This window comes from Acomys minous, assembly GCF_964271855.1.
Source record: "Acomys minous genome assembly, chromosome: 10".
Lineage (NCBI taxonomy): Eukaryota > Metazoa > Chordata > Mammalia > Rodentia > Muridae > Acomys > Acomys minous.
The window spans coordinates 5,208,946-5,234,250 of NC_140491.1; the positions used below are offsets into that span (position 1 = coordinate 5,208,946).

General features: G+C 45.3%; 1 protein-coding gene across 14 annotated transcripts in view; it reads right to left on the reverse strand.

Moving 5' to 3' along the window:
- Positions 1–25,305, reverse strand: part of LIMCH1 (LIM and calponin homology domains 1) — a 323,411-nt gene that overhangs the window by 81,135 nt on the left and 216,971 nt on the right. For 11 of the 14 annotated variants that reach the window (XM_084799066.1, XM_084799063.1, XM_084799056.1 and 8 more), the window contains exons 4-7: positions 14,946–15,052; positions 9,831–9,861; positions 8,254–8,364; positions 282–477 (exon numbers count right to left, since the gene is read on the reverse strand). In XM_084799066.1, the coding sequence (XP_084655192.1) occupies positions 282–477; positions 8,254–8,364; positions 9,831–9,861; positions 14,946–15,052 (445 nt within the window). Of the gene's footprint in view, positions 1–281; positions 478–8,253; positions 8,365–9,830; positions 9,862–14,945; positions 15,053–17,596; positions 17,881–25,305 lie in introns of those variants that run through there. The other 3 variants (XM_084799064.1, XM_084799062.1, XM_084799061.1) reach the window with 1 other exon arrangement.

A 25,305-nucleotide genomic window follows, 5' to 3' on the forward strand; every position in this document is an offset into this window, starting at 1 on the left:
AATGATGCAACATATTTTCCAACAGAAGACACGCTCACTGAGGCAGTGTTCAAATGAACTGCTGGCAAGGCCAGTCAAAATGTTGAAAGCCATGAAAAACAGCAGTTAAAGACTCCCCCCCTCCCCCCCACCCCCACACCACCACCAGTTTATAGAATTACCAGGCTTGAGCCAGGTGGTTATGGAGTTTGCCTTCTCAGCACTCAACTCTCTCACCTCGACCCTGAAACGCCTATGGATCATTAATTCCAAGATGTACAGTGTATGAAGAGAAGACCTACCATCACTGCTTCCCCTGAGGACTACATCTGGTGACGGTGTCTGCCGGGAGCGGGAGCCAAAGGAGTCCAGGCTGTCGAAAGAGTCATCTCTGCCGTGGCGGGGAGGAGAGAGGGAGTCGCTGCGCTCCGAGTCCCAGCAGTCGATGTAGCCACTGTCTCGGATACTGCGCTTGGGGCTCTCAATGTCATCGGTCTCCTGTCCCAAAATAAAACGAAAGAATTTCAGATATGACTGCAACATACATATACTATTCGGCATCCAGTGGTCTGTAATGATACTTGCACAGACAGTCTGTGTGGGAAAGTCATAGCAGCCAGCTAACAAAGCTAACGAGCATCATCAACGGTGATTACTCAATTCCTCGACTTTTTTTCCTGCTGCATCCTTTCAATTGGAATATCATGCACAAGTTTCTTTTTTTTAAACCCCCAAGTAACTCACATTCCATAAAGCTTTTTTTTTTTTTAAAGTAATTAAATATAGAGCCTCACAAAGCTTGGATTCACAAGAATGCAATGATCACTGACAACAAAGACAAAAACCTTTGACCTGTCTTTCGGAATCCATAGCCGCATGTCTGTGGGACGAGCCTCTAGTTCACTGCCACTGCCCCGGGCTATACTATCTGGCAAATGCAGGCAGAATCAGGGCTGTAAAATTCTGGCGCGGCTTGCTTCCATCGCCTGCTACCTTGGAGGGAAATTCCTGCTCTGAAAGCGAGCTGTCTTTCTGAGGCAAAAGTTTAAAAAAAAAAGGAGGCGGGGGGGGGGGGGGCAATGAAAAATATGCAAAATGCCTTCCCCGATGCCTCAGAAGAATCCAGGCGTGCTGGCTCTCTCCGCCGGCTTTTGGCGTTGGGGGAGCTGCAGGCACTTGTGGCTGACCCACATGTTCCGAGCAGGAAGAACAATGGCTGTCTTTGACAGCCTGTGATTATAAATTCTTTCCAGCACAAGCGGCACATACTAAAACACTGAAACTCCAGCAGAAGAAAGGTCAGTCGGAGCCATCCTCACCCTCGTATTATAATAAAAGCCTTGTTCCCGCCAGGGCCTTCGCATTCATTACAATAGCCCCGGCTGACGAAAACAAAAATAACTCCAGTCACTCAAAGATAAACCTCCGCTTAACATCCCGAGACTGTCGCTAGAGACCAAGACTGGGGATCACACTGACGGAGGAGTACTCTCTCTCTCTCTCTCTCTCTCTCTCTCTCTCTCTCTCTCTCTCTCTCTCTCTCTCTCTCTCTCTCTCGGACAAAGACTGGAGTGTTGCCCCCCGTAGACTTCCCTGGGGATGCACACGGAGGTCCCCTCTGCGTTCCCGATGGAAGGGCACGGGGGTGGGGAGTGTGGGGGTGTGGGGGTGGGATGGGGGTAGGGGTGGTGGGGGACGGGGGTGGGTGGGATTCAGCCTTCTCCACGTTTGCAGTTTGAGAAGCTGGTCTATTCTGTCTGGGCTGCCCCTGAAGCCTGTGTCCTTGCAGGAAGTATCTTTGCTGGCTGCTTCAAGTAACTGTGTGTGTGTGTGTGTGTGTGTGTGTGTGTGTGTGTGTGTGTGTGTGTTTGTGGGGGTGGGTGGAGGCAGGGATCTTCTGACTCATCTCCAACCCCAAGGGTCGTCGGGGACAGGCAGGGGGACCAGAATGGCTGCAGTTGACAAGGCACACTCAGGTTTCTCATCAGGAGGAAAAGAGTGGGCAAGAGGACAGGGGTAGGACAACTCGGTTAATTCTCCTGAAGAATGGATAGTCAAAATGCCTGGGGGAGCCCAGCAACATGATGCTCTAGGGCAGAGGCCCGCACCCTTCCCAACGCTGTGACCCTCCTGTGGAGCTGACCCCCAAAACCGTAAAGTTCACTGCTACTTCCTAACTGCAATTTTGCTGCTGCCATGAATTGTAACGTAAATCTCTGATATTGCAGGACATCTGATACGCGACCCCTGTGGAAAGGATCATTCAGCCCTCAAAGGGGGTCACGACCTCCGAGCTGAGAGCTGATGCTCTGGGGAAAAGCCCACATGCCAGTTATGGAAATTAAGGCTGTTTACTTGCAGGTCAAAAGTTAACCAGACTTTGGAACAAAATCCAGGCCTGAGAACTTAAAAGGGAATTCATGACTCACTGAAAACTATAGACCTAGTTTAGACAAAGGTTCGAATTTAGCTTCTTTGGAAGTACAAGTTATTATTGTAAGTTACTCGCCAAAAAATGACCAAAGTATGAAGCTTACTTTTATTGAACACTTAATATATGTCTGGGTCATGCGTTTTGCAGGCCATGTTATTTACCCCTGTAACCACCCAGTGAGGGAGTTAACAACATCCCTATTTTATAGAAGAAAATAAAAGTAAGAACTAGAGCGTTCCTTTAACTGAACTCACACAGTAAATGGTAAATATTTAAATATAAAACCTAAAACTATTCCTCCCCAGGAATTGATGCCATGACTCATGATTGGATGCTGTCTACATCCTTCCATGGTACGTGCTGCCAGTCTGGGTTCCGGTTCGTAGCTAATGATGTTAATGACCGAATTAGTGGAGGAGAAACATCACAAAAGAGATGATTAAAAGCTTAGCTTCAGAAGCTGTAGCAGCTGGGTTTAAATCTTGGTAGTTGTGTGATATTAGGCAACTCATGGGTCTTCATCTATAAAATGGGACTTAACAATGTCAGCCATTTAGCAGGGCTTCTGGGACAATTAAACAGGAAATATGTGGAAAGTATTTGGGATGCAGAATAGTGACTCTGAAAAGTATCAGCACTGGTTTTAGCTACTATTTCTTCAATGAGGCATACACATTTTTAATATAGAAACTATACAATGCTTATACACTGGCACCAAAGGCACCTTTCCACAGACTGATCTGCTCCTTAGGTCTAGATGCCTTGCAAAGACAGATACTCAGGGGTGTGGGGCCACTAGCTGCAGCCAGAAGTGAAGGCTGCTTGGTGCCACATGGCAAAACTGAATTCCCAAGAAAATAATATCAGAAAGGCTTTCCTTGAAACCTGGATCTTACTCATATCTCCAACTGCAGAACAAGAGTCAATGAAAAAAAAAAAAAAAAAAGAGGGTCAGTGTGTTTGTTCCTAGAGCCTCAGCAGCTTTCTCCCTGGTGCTCATGTGAAAGGAAAATAGAAAATTCGCCATGAGTTCCCAGTGGGGAACTAAATGGCACAGACAGTTTGAAAGTGAAAATCAGGTTGCTGTGGCCAAGTTGGCCTCCTAGGAGCCCCATATATAAAACAAGAGGCTGACAAGAAATAAAAATGTGGCCATCTCCTGGACTTCCAATTTTACTGGTTTCAATCAAGTCATGACACACACTCTCTATCTCTCCCTCTCTCCCTCCTTCTCTCTCTCTCCCTCCTTCTCTCTCTCTCCCCTCCTCCTCCTTCTTCCTCTTCTTCTTCTTCTTCTTCTTCTTCTTCTTCTTCTTCTTCTTCTTCTTCTTCTTCTCTCTCTCTCTCTCTCTCTCTCTCTCTCTCTCTCTCTCTCTCTCTCTCTTGTTATAAAGTGAACCTTTGGGGGGTAGGTGGAAAATATAAACCAACAAACACAAAGATAGGTATGTCTAAGTCTTTCCTGGGGTCTAATTACATTCTATGCTTTCCCCTTGGAACCCCAGAGCTCCTGTCTTCCACAGAGCTCTCAAGGGTAGTCAAGGGTAGGCAGGCAAGACTGAAATCATCCCACTGTATTAACTGCTCATTGCTCTGGTGAAAGAGGATTCAGAAGAGGAAGGAATGAGCACTGCTAGCCTCCATGAGCTCTAGGCTTCTTTCAGTAATCCCTCTTCTCCTTAGTCCCTGTGGGAGTGTTAATAGGAGCCGGCAAGAGCCCGTGGATGACTGATGGTATCTAAGACACTCCAGATGCCTTTTCTGGACAGCTCAGCATTTTCCTGCTTGCTGCGTGATTTACAGGGTGGCTGAGTGCTGCTCCCAACATGTCTGAGGTTTAGCTTCTCCAACATGGTTTGCCCATTCCTCACTCATCACACTGGTTGTGGAAGCGATTTGTTCCACTGATATTGCCCAAGCGCCTCCTAGATAGTGTTCTAGCGAGACACAGCATCAGAAAAATAAGTCAACAAATGCCTTATCGGAAGGAGCCTTGTGTTCTGATAGGGAAGACTGTAGGTGAACAGAGAAAGGTTAAGTAGACACAAAGTGGGGGGCTGAGTATGACGGTGGTGACTATGTTGCGCACTTGTATCTCTTGCGTTAGTTTGACAGTCACAGCCCCCACCTCCCTTTTTAAGAAACACCTTTCTTCTATTGATGCTTTCATCTCTAGGAACAGGAGTGGGGTGGGCCAGTCACAGCATGCCACGACTGGTCACGATGACTAGGGTAGGAACAGGACAGCCATTCCTTCCCTTGACTTGCATGGAAGGAACCAGAAGCATCTTCCTGGGAGGTGCTATTGGCCACACCCCTTTTTGAGGGTTGACTTGCTCACAAGAAGGCGAATGAATTCCAGGAGAGACAGGGAATGACCAGCGAAGGACGCAGAGATACCCCGCATGGCTCACAACCCTGAGACCTTGTGCCCCCTTCCACCTCAGAATTCTTGCAGCAAACTCCTTTTGTTTATCTTGGACACCCTTTCCTTCAAGAGGCCCGCCATGATATGTTCAGGCTTGGTGACAGGCTACAGAGTGTACAAGACTACCTTAAAGGCTTTCTATATGTTAAGTATAGAATAAGCACCCTATAGTTACTGAGTTTGCATGTATTTTCCCACTAGAAAAAAATGGAGATTAAAAATTTCTAATTAGTACCCTTTGAGAAAGACACAAACTTAATTTCTAATTTATTTCAGCCAATGTCAGGGAGTCCACTTGTCCCTTGAAACCGTCTACTTCTCATCCAGTAAAACTTTTTTTTTTAAACTGAAATAAAGTCTTTCTTTTCACTTGCAAACGGGTGTGAGTATGTGACCAACTTCAAGTTAGTGAGATGTGAGTTGGAAGCTGTTACTGTCCCTTTTCTGCTGCTGGAACAGAATTCCACAGACCAGGTGATTTTCAGAGACTTCACACATCAACGTTCTGAAGTCTGGTGAGTCCAATATCAATGGGGCAGCATAGGGAAGGCCTTTATAACATGACAGAAGCCAGTCTCTACCGAGAGAATGCCTGTGCAACGGAGAGGTGGCCTCGACAACACAGTCGGGACAACAAACCCACTCTGGCAACCAGAGCATCAATCCACTTGTGAGAGTGTCCTCCCCGTGGCCAAACAGCCTTGTGAGCACAAGCTCCTGTTACTGCCACAGCAGTCAAGTCCCAGCCTGAGCTTTACAGGCAGCAGTCAAGCTGCAGCAGGACGCAGCAGCGTGTGATTTTCTAAAAGTGTGCTCAGAGGCTACGCTCTCTCTCTCTCTGTCCCTCCTTCCTCCTGACTTAAATATAGACATGGCATCCAGAAAAGTCCAAGTGGCTAGCTTGAGGCAGCAGGGAGAAGCCAGGGGCTGAGGGGCTGGCCCATGGGATAAGAGGGTCTGGGCTTTCTGGAGTCACCCAGGTGTAGAGCTCCTTGCCCTACCAGCTCCGGACTGCATGCTCACACCCGAATCCCACTTATATGAGAAGAAAGCTGCGACTACTTGCTCATTTATATGAGAAGAAATAAAATATTTCCCAGCTTTTATTTTGAGGCTTTTGCATTCTGTAGTAGAACCCAATCGTAAGTGAGAATATGAAAGAATGCAGACCATACATAAGATACTGCCAGTGTTTGGACAGGTCATCTTTTCTCAAGCACAGCTACGACATAGGAGGCCCACCACCGGTGGCCACAGTTGTGAAGAGCCATGCTTGCCCCAGCAGCGCTAACCACTGCGGCACAGCCCGCCATGATGTCTACACTCACTCAGAAGAGAAGCGGCTGTTACCATCAGGCCCCTCCAAGGCGGCTGGAGGCGCTGCCTCGGTAGCACAGGAACCGCGAAGGACAGACTAGGTTCTCCCCCAGCTGTGAGATTTCAGCAGATGACCCATCTAGTATTACCCAATACAAATTAATAGGGAAGTAACCATTTACACTTCCAACTCCCAACCAGGAACAACATCCTGAAAAGTTAGGTGAAAGGTTACCGGGCCATGGAAAGCTAAGGAAAAGATACAGTGTGCTGTGCTTACTGTACGGGTATGTTTGTTTTATATGTCATGATAAATATAAAGGTTTTTTTTTTCAGTGCTAAGGATCAAACCCAGGGCCTAAGGTACCTTTGAGTACTCTGCACTGAGCTGCATGCTCAGCCTTGCTTTGTCCACTTACAGATAGATGAGCCAGCCTGGGTTTGGGCAAATACAGAGACTATTAGCTTTAAGGCAGTGGTTCTCAATCTTCCTAATGCTGCGACCCTTTAATACCTGACATTGTGGTGACCCCCGCCAACCACAAAATTATTTTCATTGTTACTTCATAACTATAATTTTATCATTGCTATGAATTATAATGTAAATATCTGATAGGTGACCCCTGTGAGGAGGTCATGCCCCACAGGCTGAGAACCAGATTTAAGGAAAGGAGAGCAACTTATTATAAAGTTGAAATAAATTCTTGCTTTCATAATTAAAAATCATAAAGTTCTGAATGCCCTATTTTTTGCATTTATTTATCTTTCCTCCCTTTCCTTCCTTCTCCCTCCCCCTCTTTCTGTGTGTATACGTGTGTGTATGTGTGTATGTATGTGTGTGTACATATGTGCATGTATGTATATGTGTGTGTGTGTGCATGTGTATATGTGCATGTGTGTGTATGTGTATGTGTGTGTGCATGTGTGTGTATGTGTATATGTGTGTGTGTGTGTGTGTGTGTGTGTGTGTGTGTGTGTGTTATTTGGGTATATGTGGAGATCTGGGGACAACTTGTGGGAGTCAGTTCTCTCCTTCTACCATGTGGGTCTCAGGGATGGAACTCGGGTCATAAGGCTTGGTGGCAGCATCTTTACCCACTGAGCCCTCTTGCTGGTCCTCTGAATATCTTTCAATGTGTTTCATTAGTGGATTTATTCTGTATGGTAGAGAAGCGAGGAATAGCTAGCTTCAATTCTTTGTGCTCAAAGATGGCCTCGGTCAAAATATATGGATGTTAACCGCAAGTGAGCCTTCCTGCCTACCAAGGCTGCTGGGCAGGGATCCTCCTGTGCAATACTATGGTATGTGATAACTATATTGCTGGCCCTTTAAGGGGCAGGCACATGCAAAGCATTCCACTGCTTCCTTAACAAACCCTTACACTTCGTCAACCTCTCCCACAAGCCAACGGACTAAGTTTGTAACAATACACAACCAAATATTTTGTCAAATAAACACATCAAGCTTGAAAACAGGTGCCTGAATTTCCAGATCACTCGGATACAATGGTCCTCAGACACCAGGACATCAGGAGGAGCTCTAACATCTCAGGCCCATCCAAGGTTAGAGCTGAGGCAAGGGCATGGCTGGCATCACCGAACTCACACCAAGTCCCTAACAGGCTATCACAGTGGCCTTTAGGCTGAAAGTGCAGAGCAAGGGTTTGGTTTTGTACGATGCCACATTGTTTAACTCAGGCACGAGCCTGAAATGCACAAGCCATAAGCTCCACGGTGTGCCAAGCCACACACCAACATACTGAACTCGGTCTTCTGAAATTCCAGCAGAAGCCAGCTCAGATCTCCTGTAAAATATAGAACTTGAAATGACGTGAGACACAGGAGGCAAAGATGCCCTGGGTGAGACAAATGGCCCCTTTCTTGAGCACCATACAAAATTGTAATTATCTTCATTTTAGTAAAGATTTTTAAAATTGTATGTATATGAGTGTGTTCTTTGTATGTGTGCCCACAGGGGTCAGAAGAGGGCATCGGATCCCCTGGAACTGGAATTACTGATGATTGTGACAAATAAATGTGTCGCTTTCCCACTTTGCCCAGCTCTTCAGGGCATGAGGAAGAAACTGCAAGTCACCTTCCGCATCTGAGCCAGCAGACCTTCAAACTCCCTCAGGTTCAGTGTGACACCACTGTAGGACGCACAGCTGTTGGCAGCTTTCCCCAGCCAGTAAACGGTCACTAACACCTGCAGGAGAAAAGCACTCGTGAGAGGGGTTAGGTTTCGTCCTGAAGAACGGTAGTTCAACACAGGGGTCAGTAATGCTTCAGGGACAGCAAGGCAGGAGGAACAACTCAGAGACACGCAGTTGTGAAAACCCATGCACACTGTGGCCATTCAACGGAGGGCATGGTCATGAGGACCCAGTGCTGCCTCAGTTGACTCAGATGCACGATTCGGTCGACTAAAGTCTCTAGCTCTAGGAAAAAGGAGGCTGTGAGAACGTGATCTCTGAGTGAGCAGGAAGGGAGAAGAAATGCTTCAGAATGACCCTCTCATCAAGCAGCCTTTTCCCACAAGCTCTTTCGAGTCTTTGCCCAGACTAGCAACACAGAGACTGTCACTGCATTTGAGATGGCATCTGACATGCCATAAGTTCCACTTGTCTGTGCATGGAGGACCTACTGGAGTGGATGGCAAAAAAAAAAAAAAAAAAAAAAAATCTTAAAAAAGTGATAGGGGTTAACAAGCGTGTCCCGGCACAGGCTCAGCACGGTGCATCTCAGTGAAGTCAGCGTTGCCACATCCCCATTAATCTGAGATGGGAAAATTTTAGCCTTGACACAGTTGCTATCAATTAAACAAACTTGGCAGCTGTAGAACGCTTATGACTATCCAGCGGTCTGAGGTTACTGTCTTACATTAGTTTTCTGTTGTCTCTCCAGAGTTGTCCACAAAAGCACAAGTGTTCTTTACTTTGACTTGGGGAAAGAAACAGTCAGTAGTTGGCTAAAGACACGCTCCTTGGCTGAGTTATAGATCAGAAGCCCGTGCAATAAGCTGAGGCTTTATGTTTGCTTTCTGCCCTTTAGCTTCATCTACGCCAGGAAGGACTTATTACCTTCCCAACGGTGGGCCAGAAAATGTTCCAGATAATGGGACATAGCATGTGGGTCCAGCTGGCCATGGGCCCAAAGTATAGCTGTACGCATGAGTACTCGGATGCGATTCGGTTTTCTGCCTCTGTGGGAAACTTACATCGTGACCCCTTCAGAAACTTCCAGAAGGTCTCTTATTAACTGTGTTCTCACAAATAAATTCCCAGAGAACAGACAATCCCGAATGTCAGGACATTAACTAGAACCATAACACACCCGGCGTGTGCTGACTGCGATCCCATCTGGACCACAAATGGAAACAGCCAATGTTAGCGCTGAAGGCGACCGCTGTGTGCTTTAGGAACATGAAACACACACACAAGCTTTCATTTGTTTATTTCTAGGTTGAACTCTGATTAGAGAGAAACCCCCAAATCTACTATTTTTAGTACTAGCACAGTTATTAATTATTCTAAAAGAGATGCTTATACTTTTTTCCTAAGAAATAATCTTTCTAATAAGGCCTATCAGATGCACCGAATTTAACTAAATGTCAACTTTGGCCCACTGAAGGCAAAAGTACAGCAATGTGGAGAGAGAGGTCAAAACACTTACGTTTTTCAGTTTCCTGCTATAATCAAGGTTCCTAGGTCAGGAAAGAAAAACAGAACATTATTAGAATAGCAGGGTTTTGTGTGTGTGTGTGTGTGTGTGTGTGTGTGTGTGTGTGTGTGTGTGTTGCTGCGGTCTTTCCTTAAACACCACTAAGACACACTTGGAAAAAACACATAAAATAAAGCCAGAGACTAGTGTTGGTCTTTTAAGGCCCATGGCTGGTGGTTTCAGGTATAGGATAAAAATTGTTGAGAAAAACAAAACAAAACAAAACAAAAAACATAGGACCAGGTAGGGTTGAAGTTGTGCAGTACGCTAGGAAAGGTGGATGTTTTTTAACATATGAAAGATGAGAATTCTGCTTCAAATTGGGAATTTATAGTTGAAATGGCAAAGGCTGACTGTTGAAGATTCTGCCTTGAATGAAATTTGATCACATCTCCTATGTCTTCTTTATGTAAGAACATTTAATACAGGTCTGAAAACTTAGTAAAAATATCCCTGAAAATCATGGATAAAAAGCAATATTACCCCAAATTCCCCTTTTTCTGCCCTGCATAGAAATCAGGATGAAAAACTGTATACAAACAAAAAAGTATGCATGCTATTTCCCAGTGTACGCACATGTGCTCTCACACACAAATGTTCACTCCTTAACTAAAAGCCACCAAAGCTCTGACTATTTATACCATAAAACACCGAAATGTTTCCAAAGGCATTTTAAAGACTCCATGAATACATCAACAAATAAATATTAGGAAGACAAATGCTGGATTTCTTTCGTCTGGTCATTTTGTTAGGGCTAAGGAGTAGAAATTCCACCATATAATCTAGCCAAGAACGCCTCAAAGCACTGAGGCCATGTTACTTGGCTCTGACCTAGTCTAACAAACTCTATGTGATGAGTTGGCGGGCAGTGTTAAGTTGGCTGATATTGGAAGGACTGGTAAACGCTAGTCCTGTACTCTGGAGAGGAGCATAGGGTTGGGTGTTTCAGTTAAAACAAGCATCCATTCAATTTGCATTTGATCAAGAAAATATTTTATATATTTTTGAGTTTTAACAGAAAGAAAAGGCACACCATTCTCAGCTTACCTATCTGCTAAATTTTATTTTTTCATTTAACACAGAGACATGAAAAAAAAATTTCTGCTGCATTTGAGATGGGTGCTTCTGACATGCCAGAAATATAAAATATCTTAGAAAAACAAGAATAGGGAAAACAACCCTTTTTGTGCATTGACAACAAAAGTTCCCTGACTGAAACTGTGACTGGATGCTAAAAATTGTATGTGCTGCACAGTAGAGCCTTACTAAATATTTATAGAGCGATTTCCACATAACTACTAATTACCTAGAAATACTTCCCAATTTTTAGAGACTTCCTGCCCCGGGAGCCATCCACAGCCTCTCCATATGTCTGTGTGACTGCGTTGGTTCACTGGATGCCTTTGCTGTGTTTGCATTTCCTCGTCCTTGTCTGGCATTCAGTACAGGTAGAATTCATGCAATTACACAGTCTGTAATGTAATGATCTGCAGGCTTTTCCTCTTTAAAATTTTTTCTCTTTTGTCTATTCAAGTTACATTTTGGACAGAAAAGGTAAGAAAAATTACCTACAGTAGAGTGTTTTATTTTTCAAAGACAATTTTAGGAAATACAAATTTCCCCCATGGGCTCTATCACTCATGCCAAAGTGATGCCAAAGTGATGCTCTCCCTCTCTGCGTCAAGCTGCTCAGTTCCCAGTAGGGAGACCAGGGATCTGCAACAGTGGTACCTGGATCTCTCAGAGCTACAAAATCAACGCTGTAAGAACCAGGCCCTGACTCGTGCCAAACTGAAGCAGAATCACCTACGATAACATTGTGAAGTCGACCCAAGCTCCACTCCTACACTCCTGCCAAAACCAGAAGAAAACCAACCTAGTGAAAGAATCTCTCTACATAAGGATTCCAAGTTCAGCATCGCCATCACCTGCACATGGCTGCTCTCACCGCGCTTGCCCTCAAGCGTGGCCCTCCAACCTTACTGGGTTCTTTGCCTTTTCTTTTAAGCATCAACAAGCTTCCTCCTCCTTGGCCTTTTCTTGGTTTTCTTCCACCAAATCTCCTCAAGGTTGATGCTTGCTTCTCATTCTTGTCTCAGCCTGAAATACCACCCCTTCAGATGGGCTATTTTCGACCCCCTCCAGATGGGCTATCCTCGACCCTCTCCAGATGGGCTCTCCTCGACCCCTTCCAGATGGGCTATCCTCAACTCCCTCCTATCTTTCTTTCTCATCTCACTATTTTATGCTCTTCTCAGTACTCTCACTCCCTATGGTTATTTCCTTTCTTACAACTTATTTCTAAGCTCTTATTTCTAGTTTGCACCGCAGTGTAAATCTAGTATGGACAGAGGACCCTGGTCATCCTGCCTGTGCATCTTCTCCAGGAAGGGAAAACTATCTCACACACAGTATCTACTCAGTAGGCATCTGTTCAATGGATGAATGAAGGTACCAGAGGCATAAAAGAAGGTGATGGGGAAGTGGCAGCTGAAGATGACAGTGGACAAGCGAAGGGTATTTTAAAAAGGAAAGAGACAGAAGAAATGCCAAGAGGGGTAGGTTCAAGACAAAAGGATAAAGAAGGGAAAGGGAGGTGGAGACGGGGAAGGAGAAGAAGACAGAAAAATGGAAAGATCAGAAAGACAAGAAAAGATGACGATGGCACCATCTCAAAGGGACTGTGACCACCTGCGGCTGGCCTACGTGACTTTCTCCTGGTGGGTTGCTTCTAGTGCCTCTGAATTGATGTATTTCTTTAGGAGCCAGTGGCCTTGCTTAACTTAAGAGTAACGTCTAGAAGACGATTTGATCCAGTCCCACTCTGTAGATGAGAACACAGTGCTCAGTAAATGTGCTTAGCAAGGCACAGATCTGGGGAGCACTAGACCTGGGGCGATACCCAGATTTCTGAAGCCTTGATTGTTGTAGATGAGCAAAGAAGAAGACCTGAGTTTCTGAAACCAGAATTCTCCTGCCCTGGTGATTTATTGTAATTTAGAGGCAGGCAAGATTAATAACCATAGTGAAAACATTAACAGTAGTAATAATAAAAAAGCAGTTATAACAATGAGCTAGAGTAAACCACCAGAGTGAACTTTCTGTCACCCTCCACGCAGCGCGTACATGACTAACCATCACCTATGGCTTTCCACAGTTGCTATTCTTCTTTGGCCGTGGCCGTGCAGGTGAGACTAGAAATGTGAGATGAGGCAGAACCTAAAATGATGTCCCGAAATGAACAAGAACTTAACAGAGTTAAGATTTACCTCAGTAACAAATGGAGCATGTGATGGTTATAGCGGAGCCTATGGAGGCTTCTATCATGAAATGCTGTAACTTTCATTATTATTTTTTCACTTACGTTCACTTTCCATGAGAAATACTAAAGAACGGTGTATTAAAGACACAGAAGTAACTTTAGACCATCAATCATGGCTGACTCTCCTTGTTTCCGGTCATGAACCATACAACCCTCTGTAAACTTCTTAGCTTTATTCATATTCAGTAGTTTCAAGTCTCCCATCGTCATAATTATGAAATCAAGATCAAGAAACAGAGGAAAAAAAAAAGAATAACTGTGAACTGCAGCTTCTTTCCCTTGTGCATCCTATGGTAAAATGTCTGGGATGATCAAATCACAGCTCCTTCTACTCAGTTCAGCGTATTGGGTTTTGCTGCTGTTGTTGTTTATAGCGGGGCTGCTCTATGGAGCCCTGGTTTGCTTGGTGTACGCATTAGGCAGACCAGGCTGGCCTGAGTCTTATAGCAATCCTCCCGCCCTGCTTCTAGGTGCTGGGATTATAGGATATGCCACGACGCCTGACTTTCAGATACTTTTTTTTTGGATTTTCAAAACAGGGTTGCAGGTGTGTGCTACCACGGCCAGCTCATAATAAGGATATTTTTTATTTTGCTTTGTTTTGTTTTTTGTTTGTTTTGTTTTGTTTCTGACAGGGTTTCTTTGTGTAGTCTTGGCTGTCCTAGACTCACTTTGTAGACCACACTGGTCTCAAACCCACAGAGATCTGCCTGCCTCTTCTTCCCCGAGTGCTGGGATTGCAGGCATGAACCACTGCACCTGGCCAGATACTTTTTTAAAAAGATTTATTTTTAAATTATGTGTATCTGTGTTTGTGCGTATGTGTGCACGAATGCCGGTAGCCTATGGGGGCTGGAAGAGAGAGCCAGATCCTTTGGAGCTGGAGTTACAGGAGGTTCAAAGTCGCCTCATGCGGGTGCTGGGAATGCACTGGGGCCCTCTGCCAGTGTCACCCCTCCTAACCACTGTGCTGCGTCTCTCCAGCCCCACGGGAGCATCTGGCTTAGTACTCAACTACACTCATGCTACATACTGTTTGAATAAAATGACAAATGCTTTATATGACATCACAGGCTCTGTAGAAGCTCCGAGCTACAGACAATTTATTTTTGCCATCCTATAAGGATGAATCTCCTTACTCTGGTCATGAGCTTTCTCTTCATACAGAAACTCATCCAACTGCTGCAAGAATTCTTTGGCCCCAAATATGGCTCACTAAATAGACACAGGCAGAAATGACCAAAAGGCCAACGATCCATCTCTGAAAAGCTTAATCACTGTCACACATGAGAAAACAGTTCCAAATGCAAATGAAGGAGCCAGCTCACCACCATCAAATGCCTTCTTGGCCTCATCAACAGCGCTCAACCTGTTTCCTTCCTGTGCAGTCTGCCAAGAGCCTATTCTACTGCCCCACTGGAGCCAATGAGAGGGATGCTGTCTGGGGCACAGAGGTTTTGTGCATATTTCTCCGTAGCCTCTGCTAAACTTTACTTAACATCTTCTCTTCTTAAAATTCTGGTTCTACATGCATTTGAACACTTGCATTAGCTCAGAGTCGGACGAGTCCTGAACAGAGGACAGGACACTGTGCTGTGAAAGCTTGATTTTTTTGCTTGTGCATTTTTAGTTTATTAGGTATGCCTAATATTTTACCTCTCAGAACTTACAACATTCCCCTGCCCCCAAAGCTGCACATCAAAACGCCAAGGGTTTCCCTTAAGCATAAATCAGGCATTACTCACTTGACAGTGACCCTGTTGGACGTATCCTGGAGGTCACTCGGGTCAAAGAGTTGAGATTCTTTAAGGCCAAGCTCTTTGCAGCCTCTCAAGAATAAGATGGTGTTGTCCTGGGAAGGGAAAAAAAGCAAAGTGTTATTCTAGATTATCTCTGTGAGCCAATCCCACTTCGTTAATAGTCCAAATGGCTGTCTAGATGCCAGCCGCCATGGCTGCTAACGTCACATCTAAATCACTGTGCGTCACACAATGAAACTCCAGTTAGGAAACACCAGAATAAACAGACACTTCAGACGTCCAAAACCCTAGCCACACCAAATTCAATTTGCCCTTTAGCTCGATAGCATTTGTAAACAACTGCAAGTCAAATGCTGCCACTAGGGGTGGGGTGGGGTGGGGGGAACGTACCATCTTTTTAAGGAACAGCCATTTAAAGAGCCAGGTGTTTTCCATTTACCTCCTAAACCTTTACCTATGCCATATTGCTTAGAACTTGGTATCAAGAAATATTTAAAAATATAATTAGTGTTGGGGGGTGGAGGGGAATGGGTTAACTGGTAAAAGTGCTTGCTGAACAAACATAAGGACCTGAGTTCAGATCCCCCTCCCCCGCCCCCAAGGAACAAAACCAGGCATGCCAGAACATTCCTGAAATCCCAGCCCTAGGAAGCTGGAGGCAGAAGAATTCTTGGTGCTTGCTTGCTTGTGTGGCTGGTAAGCTCCAGGTTCAATGGGACACAAAAGGAGGTGGACGGTTGCGTTGGCTCCAATGAGAACTCTCCCATCGGCTCATATAGTTGCATGGTTAGTCCCCCAGCGGTGGAACTGTTTGGGAACGGGTAGGAGCTGTGACTTTGTTGGAGGAGGTGTGTCCCTGGGGGTGGGCTTTGAGGCTTCAAAAGCTCCCACTATGCCCAGTGTGCTCTCTCTGCCTCCTGCTTGTGGGTCAAGGTGTGAGCTCTCAGCTGCTCCCGCTGCCGTGCATGGTTGCGCTGCCATCATGGGCTCGGACCCTCCGAAACCGCGAGCTTAATCAAACACCTTCTTTCGTAGGTTTTGTTGGTCCTGGTGTTTTATAACAGCAGTAGAAAAGTACCGGATATAACAGTGATAGAGAATGATGCATGATATTAACCTCTGGCCTCCGCAAACACCTGTACACGCATAAATGTGCAAAGGCACAAATACATGCACACATAAACGTAATAGCACACACACAAAGTAAGACGCTGTGAAACTAGAAATCTGAAAGTAATAAAAGGTTTTATTGAATAAGTGTTCTCACCCTCAAGCTTTTTCTTATTAGTTGATTTATTGATTTGCAAATTTTACACCCTTCATACATTCATTATGGGCTTTGACCAAAAATTATCTTCTTAATGGAATGTAAGATGAAGTGTAGATAAAAGAAATCTACCCCCCCCCACCCCCATCTTCTTTCATGGCACATTTTCTCCATCAGCCGCCCTCAAGTATTTGTGGGGAGGAAGGGAACAGCAGGTCAAGGAGATGCGGGAGGAGAGTAGGGGCTGGCACAAGATGTGACGCTATGCACGAAGGTGTTATGCTGGAGCACACTACTTTGTGTGCTAAAAAGAAAGTAATTAAAAAAAAAAGAAATCTAGACTTGATTGGGAAGGAAGATGAGAGGCAAGAAAAACTTCTGAAAACATGCAAAGACGCCCCCCAGGGTGACCCCCCCACACCTACCCTCCCAACCCTCGCAGGCACAGATTTACTTTGAAGCAGCAAAGAACAGGCCTGGCTGACAACTGCACTCACAATGAAGGGGTTCTATCTGGGTTACCCATCTGTTGAGGTTCCTAAGAGCAAGTGAATGGTTCTGAAAGTGAATGCAAATTGTGGGTCATCCTTTGAAGCTCCCAGGACAACTGGTCAACAGATTTACTGCTATGAAATCTCTAGTTGTCCTTCTCTTGAGAGACTTTCAAAGGCGCTGATTGACTCCATCAGTTTGTTTAAAAAAACAAAAAAACAAAAACAAAAACAAAAACAAAAACAAGACACGGAGTGTCACTTCCAGGACTACATCAATAAGAAGCCCTCTAAATGCTGAAAGAAACTGCTGTAAACACATGAACTCAGGGGGTGATTACTCAGTTCATCCCAGGTAGTTCAAAGGGAATGGCAGAGATAGTATTTTTAATTACCCAGTGTGTAGGCAGGGCTCTCAGGTCCCCAGATGTACACATCCTAGGTAATCTCCCCTTGAGAGCAAGCGAAGCCCACGGCTGTGATAAAGTTATGGCATTTAAACAAGTGCCTGTAAGTTAACCAAGAGAAAGATTATCTGATTGGCAATGGTATAATTTAGGGATCTTTTAAACAAAAGGAGACCTAAGAGTTCCTGCCGGCCCTGAGCTCCACAGCTGCAAAGGCTTGAATTCTGTTAACCGCCATGAGCTTGGGATAGGCTTGGAAGATGCTCATCATCCCAGACAACCAGGATCTTGATTTCAGCCCTGTGATACTCTGAGCAAAGAGCCTGTATCACTCTATCTGAACATCTAACCTATAGACAATGAGAGGTAATAAATAGGTATGCTCTGAGATGCTAGTTTATAGTAATTTTAAATGTGGTAATAAAAAATTAATGCCTGGGCCCTGAAGAGCAATAGTAGGAGGCTGATGACCTTTTGTGGCCCTTGTGATCTGTTTCCTAGAACAATTACACAATTGTCCAAGGTTGCAATCAGCAAAGGAAGCAGGCTGTAAAACAGTGGGGAATGTCTGATGAATCCAAGCACGGTGCCCGAGGTCTGTACCAAAGAACAGCGGAAAGTAGGGCTGATCTCTGAAGGTCTCACAGGTGTAGAAAACAGGCTACCAGAGTCAGGGGCTGGAAGTCTGAGAGGTGAGCATCCAGGTGGCACTGGAAGGGGATGGTTGGTAGTGGAGCTAGAAGGAAGATGACCATCTGCAGGAAAGAGTTAAGAGGTGTCAGATGAGACAAGTGGGGAGACACGGCAGCCTTTTCTGAAAATGAGATGCCTTCACCCTGGTGTGCTTTCCTCCTGTGTGAAGTTCTGGGCTTCCTGCGTAGGTAGGATGTGTCACCACTCACAAGCCCTGTGCCGCTCCGCACATGATCTCTTTGGGCAACAGCATATCTGAAGCCGTTCAGCTCCTTGCCATTGTCTTTAGTTACTTTCTACATGGTTAAATATTTAAATTTAGTAGTTCACACCTAACTCCTGAGTTTTCATTTTCTTTCTTTTTAAAAATTTTTTGATTTAACTAATTCATTCAGATAGCATCTCAATTGTTATTCCCTCACTTGTATCTTCTCGTTCCTCTCTTCCTCCCTCTTTCACCCTATTCCCTTCCCCTAGGTCTGTGACAGAAATGGACCTCCTTCCCTACCATATGGTCACAGACGATCAAATCTCATCCTGGTAGCCTGTTTATCCTTCCTCTGAGTGCCACCAGGCCTCGCCACCAAGGGGAAGTGGTCAAATAGGGAGCACCAGAGTTCATGTCAGAGTCAGTCCCTGCTCTCCACACAACTATGAAGAATGCCCCGTCCATTGGCTAGATCTGAACAGGGGGTCCAGGTTTATTGCCCTTGGTTGATACAGTAGTTTGAGCAGATGCCCCTGGGTCCAGATCTGCCCATCATGATGTTCTTCTTGTAGCTTTCTAGGACCCTCTGGATCCTTCTATTTCCCCATTCTTCCATATTTCTCTTACCTAGGGTCTCAATAGGACATCCTCACATCTATCCCAATCTCCTGGTAAGTGAAGCTTTCATGGCCTAGTGTCCAATTATAAGTGAGTATACACCATGTGAGTCTTTCTGGGTCTGGGTTAACTCACTCAGGATGATCATTTCTAGTTCCATCCATTTGCCTGCAAATTTTAGGATTTCCTTGTTTTTAATAGCTGAGTAGTGTTCCATGGTGTAAATGTACCACAGTTTCTTTATCCATTCTTTGACTGAGGGATTTTTAGGTTGTTTCCAGGTTCTGGCTAATACAAATAAGTCTGCTATGAACATGGTTGAGCATGTGTCCCTGTTGTGTGGTGGAGCATCTTCTGGGTATATTCCAAGGAGTTGAATACCTGGGTCTTGAGGAAGCCCTATTCCCAGTTTTCTGAGAAAGCACTAGATTGATTTCCAAAGTGTTTGTACAAGTTTTCACTCCCACCAGCAATGAAGGAGTGTTCCCCTTTCTCCACATCCTCACCAGCATGTGCTGTCACTTGAGTTTTTGATCTTAGCCATTCTGATGGGTGTGAGATGGAATCTCAAGAGTTGTTTTGATTTGCATTTCTCTGATGGCTAAGGATGTTGAGCATTTCTTTAAGTGTTTCTCAGCCATTTAATACTTCTCTGTTGAGAATTCTCTGTTTAATTCTGAGCCTCACTTCTTAATTGGGTTATTTGGTTTGGTGGTGTTTAATTTCTTGAGCTCTTTATATATTTTGGATATTAGACCTTGGTCAGATGTAGGGTTGGTGAAGATCTTTTCCCAGTCTGCAGGCTGTTGCTTTGTTCTGTTGATAGTGAAGAACATCTTTTTAAAAAAGATTTATTTATTTAATGTATATGAGTGCTCTATCTGCATGTACACCTACAGGCCAGAGGAGGGCATCAGACCATTTTATGAGCCACCATGTGGTTGCTGGGAATTGAACTTAGGACCTCTGGAAGAGCAGCCATTGCTCTTAACTGTTGCGTCATCTCTCCAATCTGAGTTTTCATTTTCTTAGCAATATATTTTTCACTACAAAATTTTGTTCTGTGAATAAATTGATCAAGGGAAGGATAAAATGGTAAGAAAGATATCAAGTCCTGTTTAAAGGACCGGGATTTTTCAATTTATACTTTGACCATCCTGTTATTAAATAAATCAACCAATTACTTTCATTTTATATTTTGAGACAGAGTCTTATTCTATGACCCAACCCAGTATTGAGCTCCCTATAAAGGCCATTCTGGCCTTGAACTCACGGTAATCCTCCTGCCTTAGCCTTCCAAGTGATGATATTACAAGCATGAGCCACCATGACTGGCCAAGAATGACTTTAACATGCATCTTTCCTTTTAATAAAGATTTTACCTTAAGATTTCAGTTTTTATTTGCAAAATAAATTATTTTGGATTCTTTTTTTTAAATTTTTTTTTCTTAGTTAATTTTGTTCCCAAGCATTTCTACTTCTCGGTAAACTTAAGTTCATCAATACACCACCCCACTCATTTGCTTCCAGATCTCTCTCCCACTCTCAGAGCATGTACCTTTTCCTCAGTCTCCAGTCCCCCTAACTGAACCATGGGACTTCCCAGAAAGCAAAACTCAGACAACTCCCTAGAATAGAGGGTCCCAACCCCCATGGGTCATGACCCCTTCGGCAAACCTCCATCTCCAAATAATATTTACATTATGATTCATGACAGTAGCAAAATTACAACTGTGAAGTAACAGTGGGAACCATTTCCTGGGTGGGGTCACCGCAGCGTGAGGAAGTGCACTAAGGGGCCGCAGCATTAGGAAGGGTCAGGGCCACAGGCCGGGACTCGGTGATTCTCGCTGTGGTGGGAGAAGCAGTCCAAGGGCTCTTAACGGCACATTTACATATGTGACTGTTAGAAAAGCAAGGAGAAATCATAACAAGGCACCGCTTAGTGTTAGCATGTGTTATGGAAAAGTTGCTGCGGTAGTTTTGAAAACTGGGAAAAGTACTTTGTCGCTACAAGACGACTCCAAGTGTCCCAGTGAACTCTGTCCATGCAGGCTTCGACTCTGACATTTTAATTACTCAAGTCAGGGGAACAGGCCCCAAAGCTCAGCAAAGGCTTTGGCAAAGACCAGACTGTCTGGGTGGGTGTCACGGGGCATCTGTGTCATGGACGGAACATTTGTAGCCTGTGTGCGCTGAGCACTTGCCTGAGCTGCCCCTGCTCTGTTCTAGGCAGCAGGGCTGTCTTTTATCATCCAAACAGTTCCACAGATAAGACACTCCTGCCTCCACTTCCCAGATGAGCAATTGAGGCACAGAACAGTTATACATCATAGGGAACCAACCAGCGAAGCCCGCATCCCAGCTAACTCATCACAAAGATGGAAATGGGGTTCTCCAGAGGCAGAAACTCTAAGTCCCCAAGTAGCGATTCTTTTTCCCACCTCTACAATTTCGAGTGGTTTATACTTACTTCATCCATGCTGAAATCCCCTTCCTCCTCTCGGATCCCCTCTCCCTCCCACCTCCCTTCCCATCTCAGTCTTTCCCTTTCCTGCTTTGCCTCCCACAGAACACAAGTATGCTTTCTCATCCTCCCTCCCTCCCTCCCTTCCTTCTTGCCTTCCTTCCTTCCTCCCTCTCTTCCCCATCTCTCTGTCTCTCTCCCATTCCTTTTGGCTCTGAAGCTCATCACGACACTACTGGCCCTGGGGCTGACATGTTCAACATAAGGCACGCCTCTGTTTTACGAGTCCACATTTCAGAGTAGTAAATAGAAGGCAGCTGCAAACAAGGCAGTAACCGGTACAGATGCAGTGGGCCTCAGTGGGCAGCCGAGTGTCTTTTGGATTGAAGTGAGTGCCTCTCAGGAAAGTGAGGAAGTGAGTCGGCACTCTCTAAGAATCATCGGTGACCACAGTTAAGGGCGGGCCTCTGACCTCCACACAGTCCTCTAGGACCGTGGCACCCTGGATCCTGAGCACGGACAAGGAGGTGCTCCCCCTATGCAAGTTCCCAGATGCACACACGCTCCCTGGAACACCGCACGCCATTCAGCGCACAGCCTACAAACATACGAGCTTTGTATGGCAGCCAGCAGGAACAATTTGGGCTGCAGGATTTAAATAACTGCAGGTCTGTTTCCAACTCCTTGCTATAACCTAATGATGCTGGAGGAGAGCCAAGCCCCAGTCAGAGGCAAAGCCAGAAGGAAGAGCCACCCAGCCAAGAGCTAACGGAGGCCAGCCCCTGGAGCAGGCACGAAGGTCCATGCTCTTAGTCACACAGGACGCACCTTGTACTCTCTCATCTGTCTTCTCTATACACCGAGATGTCTCCCCATTTACAGTCTCAAGCCAAGCACTTACATCTTCGTAGCTCAAGTTCAGAACTGAACCATTAAACAGTGTCTCAGTCCCACGGGAGAAGTGGGAGAGACAGATTTACTATGATTGTATGTGGTTCTCACCTTACATAGAGCTAATGATTCCACTAAAACTTAGTAACCTTTGGGGGAGCTTTTCAGAGGCTTGGAAGAAACTCATTGTTATGAAAAAAAAATTTTCTGGTAGCCAAAGATACATGCTGACCAAGTGTAACGCAGGAGCCTTCACTGGACTCTGGAAGGAAAAGTAAACATGGCAATGAAGTAAATTAAAGCAGTGAGTGGATGCCTCGTTTTTGAGTGTGCACTGGGATTATTTAAGGGTGCCTTGTAACTGTGACACAACGTGTAAATGGCTCAAATAAAACTGTGTGTGCACGTCTGTGTACATGCATGTATCCTCATGTTTGAGAAGAGGGAGACCAAGAGAGCATGACAGGGGGATGGAGAAGAGGGGAGGGGGGGAGGCTGCGCGTGCTCTGTGTGTTCAATGAGAGGACTAATTCAAATGGCAAAATATTAAGAATTAGTGAGTGTAGATGGGGTCAATAAACATTATAAAGGGCCAAATAGTAAATGTCTTTGGCCTTGGCGTCATACAGTGGACTCTCAAAATGTAATTCAGCCCTGTCATTGTAACTGGGCAGTATGTATGTAAAGGCACATATCTGCACTGCAATACATGACCTACACAGGCAGATTCCGGGCAGGGTTTGGCCCACACGTGATATCTAGATCACTATGTCCCAAGTGAGAGTGTTCAGTTATCCACCTAACACTCTAACACGTTTTCCTGAAGTTCCCCCCTACCCCAACCCCCCACCTCCCCCACTAGGAAATATATGGGGAAAGCCCTCAAGTTTATGAAAGATTCATCTGGGACTTTATTGAGAAACTCAATTCTGCAAAATTCAAGGCAGGCAGCTTTGCCTTGACTGGAGGCAAGCCTAGAGACAGACAGACAGCTGTCATCTCTGAGTGGACAATTGAAAAGCCACTGGGGTCCCAACCAGGTGCTATTGACAAAAAGTAACTCTGACCAACTGGAAAGGATATGTGAGTCTCAGGTAAACACAGGCTTCTCCAAAGGGAGCTAGGCTGCGACTGACACATGGATGTGAACCACTGTGTGTGCAACACCATGAATTAACTTCTCAGTTAGGCCTCACTGCTCTCCCAGTCCACTGATGTGTGAGCCTGTCGAGTGAGTAGAAATGCTTTCCAGGGTCCCGGTGGAGACCTGACCTTCCTGGGAACTCTTTTTCACACACACCCCCGCCTTGGTTTTTCAAAACAGGGTTTCTCTGTGTAGCCTTGGCTGTCCTGGATTCGCTTTGTAGACCAGGCTGGCCTCGAACTCACAGCGATCCACCTGCCTCTGCCTCCTGAGTGCTGGGATTAAAGGCATGTGCCACCATACTCAGCCCCCTGGCAACTCTTGCTCTGAGGATTTTATATCTTGACTCTTTTTCTTTTCACTCTAGGATGGGAGAACGGTCCAGCTTGGGTATATCCCCTAACCCCAGCATAACCTCCAGCCTCAGAGTGTAACTATCCATTGCAGGGAATACACATTCATTAAATATTTAAATATAATGTGCCAAGTAGTCTTCTACATATTTTTAATGGTGAATAAATCCAAAGATTCCTTTGTCTTCATGATCCTCTACATATTTATATTTTCTTTTCCAAACTCCATATAAACAGGGGAAGGCTGATTGAGTGAGTAAAGGCTCTTCCTGCCAAGCTTGATGACCTGACTTCTTGATTCCAGGGACCTAGGTCACAGAACAAGAGAACAGACTCCTACAAGCTGTTCTCTGACACACACACACACACACACACACACACACACACACACACACACACACACTAGCCATCTTGGTTATCAGATCGATTGAGAGCCACCACAAGGTTAAGCATTCCTTATCTTAATTGATGATGGCCCTCAAAGCACAAGAGTAATAGTACTGACAATTTCATTATGGTTTGCTATCATAATTGTTTACTACTAGTTGTTGCTAACATCTTACTGTTCTATATATTAAACTTATCGTTGGTACGCATGTACATCATTTACACTCGCGTCGCTATGAGAGAGTGCATCCCAGTCGAATTAAAGGAGAAGAGCCTTACTTCAGCTCAGGGTCTCAGAGATCTCAACCCACCATGGTGGAGAAGTCTTGGCGTTCATGGTGGCAGGAGAGACAGGTGGAAGCTGCTCACAGTAGAGTGGGCCAGGGAGCAGAGAATAAGGCTGAGCCAGTGGCCGGGCTCTCCCTTCCAAAGGCGTGCCTCTTACTACTGGCCTGCACATCTCAGAGGCACTGCCGAAGGGTCTGCTGCCTCGTGAAGCAGCAGCGCCAGTTAGGGTGGAAGACAGTTCAGACTCAGCCATGATTCTGTGTGTTGGGAGGGAAAACCCCTAGTACAGACAGGGTTTGGTACTAGATGTGGTTTCAGGCATCCGCATCTGCAGATGAAGTGAGGTCTCTGTACACAGAAGGCATCATTAGGACATTTTTTGCCCACTCAGGTCAAGAAAAGACTGTGGAAGATGGAACGAGAACAGTTTGTGCATCTAAGAAAAGAGACACAGCCTGCCAGTTACGCAGGGAGATTTTTTTTTTTTTAAGTTAAAGTTCTGTTGCTGTTATTTGCTCATTGTAAGTCATCAGCTCGGCCTTTACAGGCAGCCTTGAGTTTTGGAGCCAGCTAATATATGCAAAGGTCATGTATAACATATGTATGTATGTATGTATGTGTGTACGTATGTATATATGTATATAAGTCATCATTTATAATTACTGCACAGATATAAATCCTTAAGCCATCTTTCCTAATTCAGTCTAGGAAAGCCCACATAAGCCAAAGTGTACGTGTAGGGCTATTAACTACACGACGGAGCAAAGCCCCACAGTGGGTAGACGCACGCACAGATGCCTGCCCAGTACTCACTGCTCATGGCTACAGTTGGATCACAGATCCCTCAGCCTCTGTCCACAGGAGAGGCTTGCTTTGCCCTTGGTAGGGCTTCTGGATAGAGGGGCCAGCAAGACACTCAGGGCAGTCCCCGGGGAACACCCCACCTCCTCATCCACTTCTGCTTACTGCTTTTCGCTTCCTTGAGCTATAGGAAGGTTTCTCTGTCTCCTTGACCCACTGTAAGGGGCAAGCAGCTCTCCAGCCATCAGTGGACCCCTTTAGGTAGGGGTGACACAGGTGCCCAGCCATCAGTGGATCCCTTTCGGTGGGGGTGGACCCACTTTCCTCAGT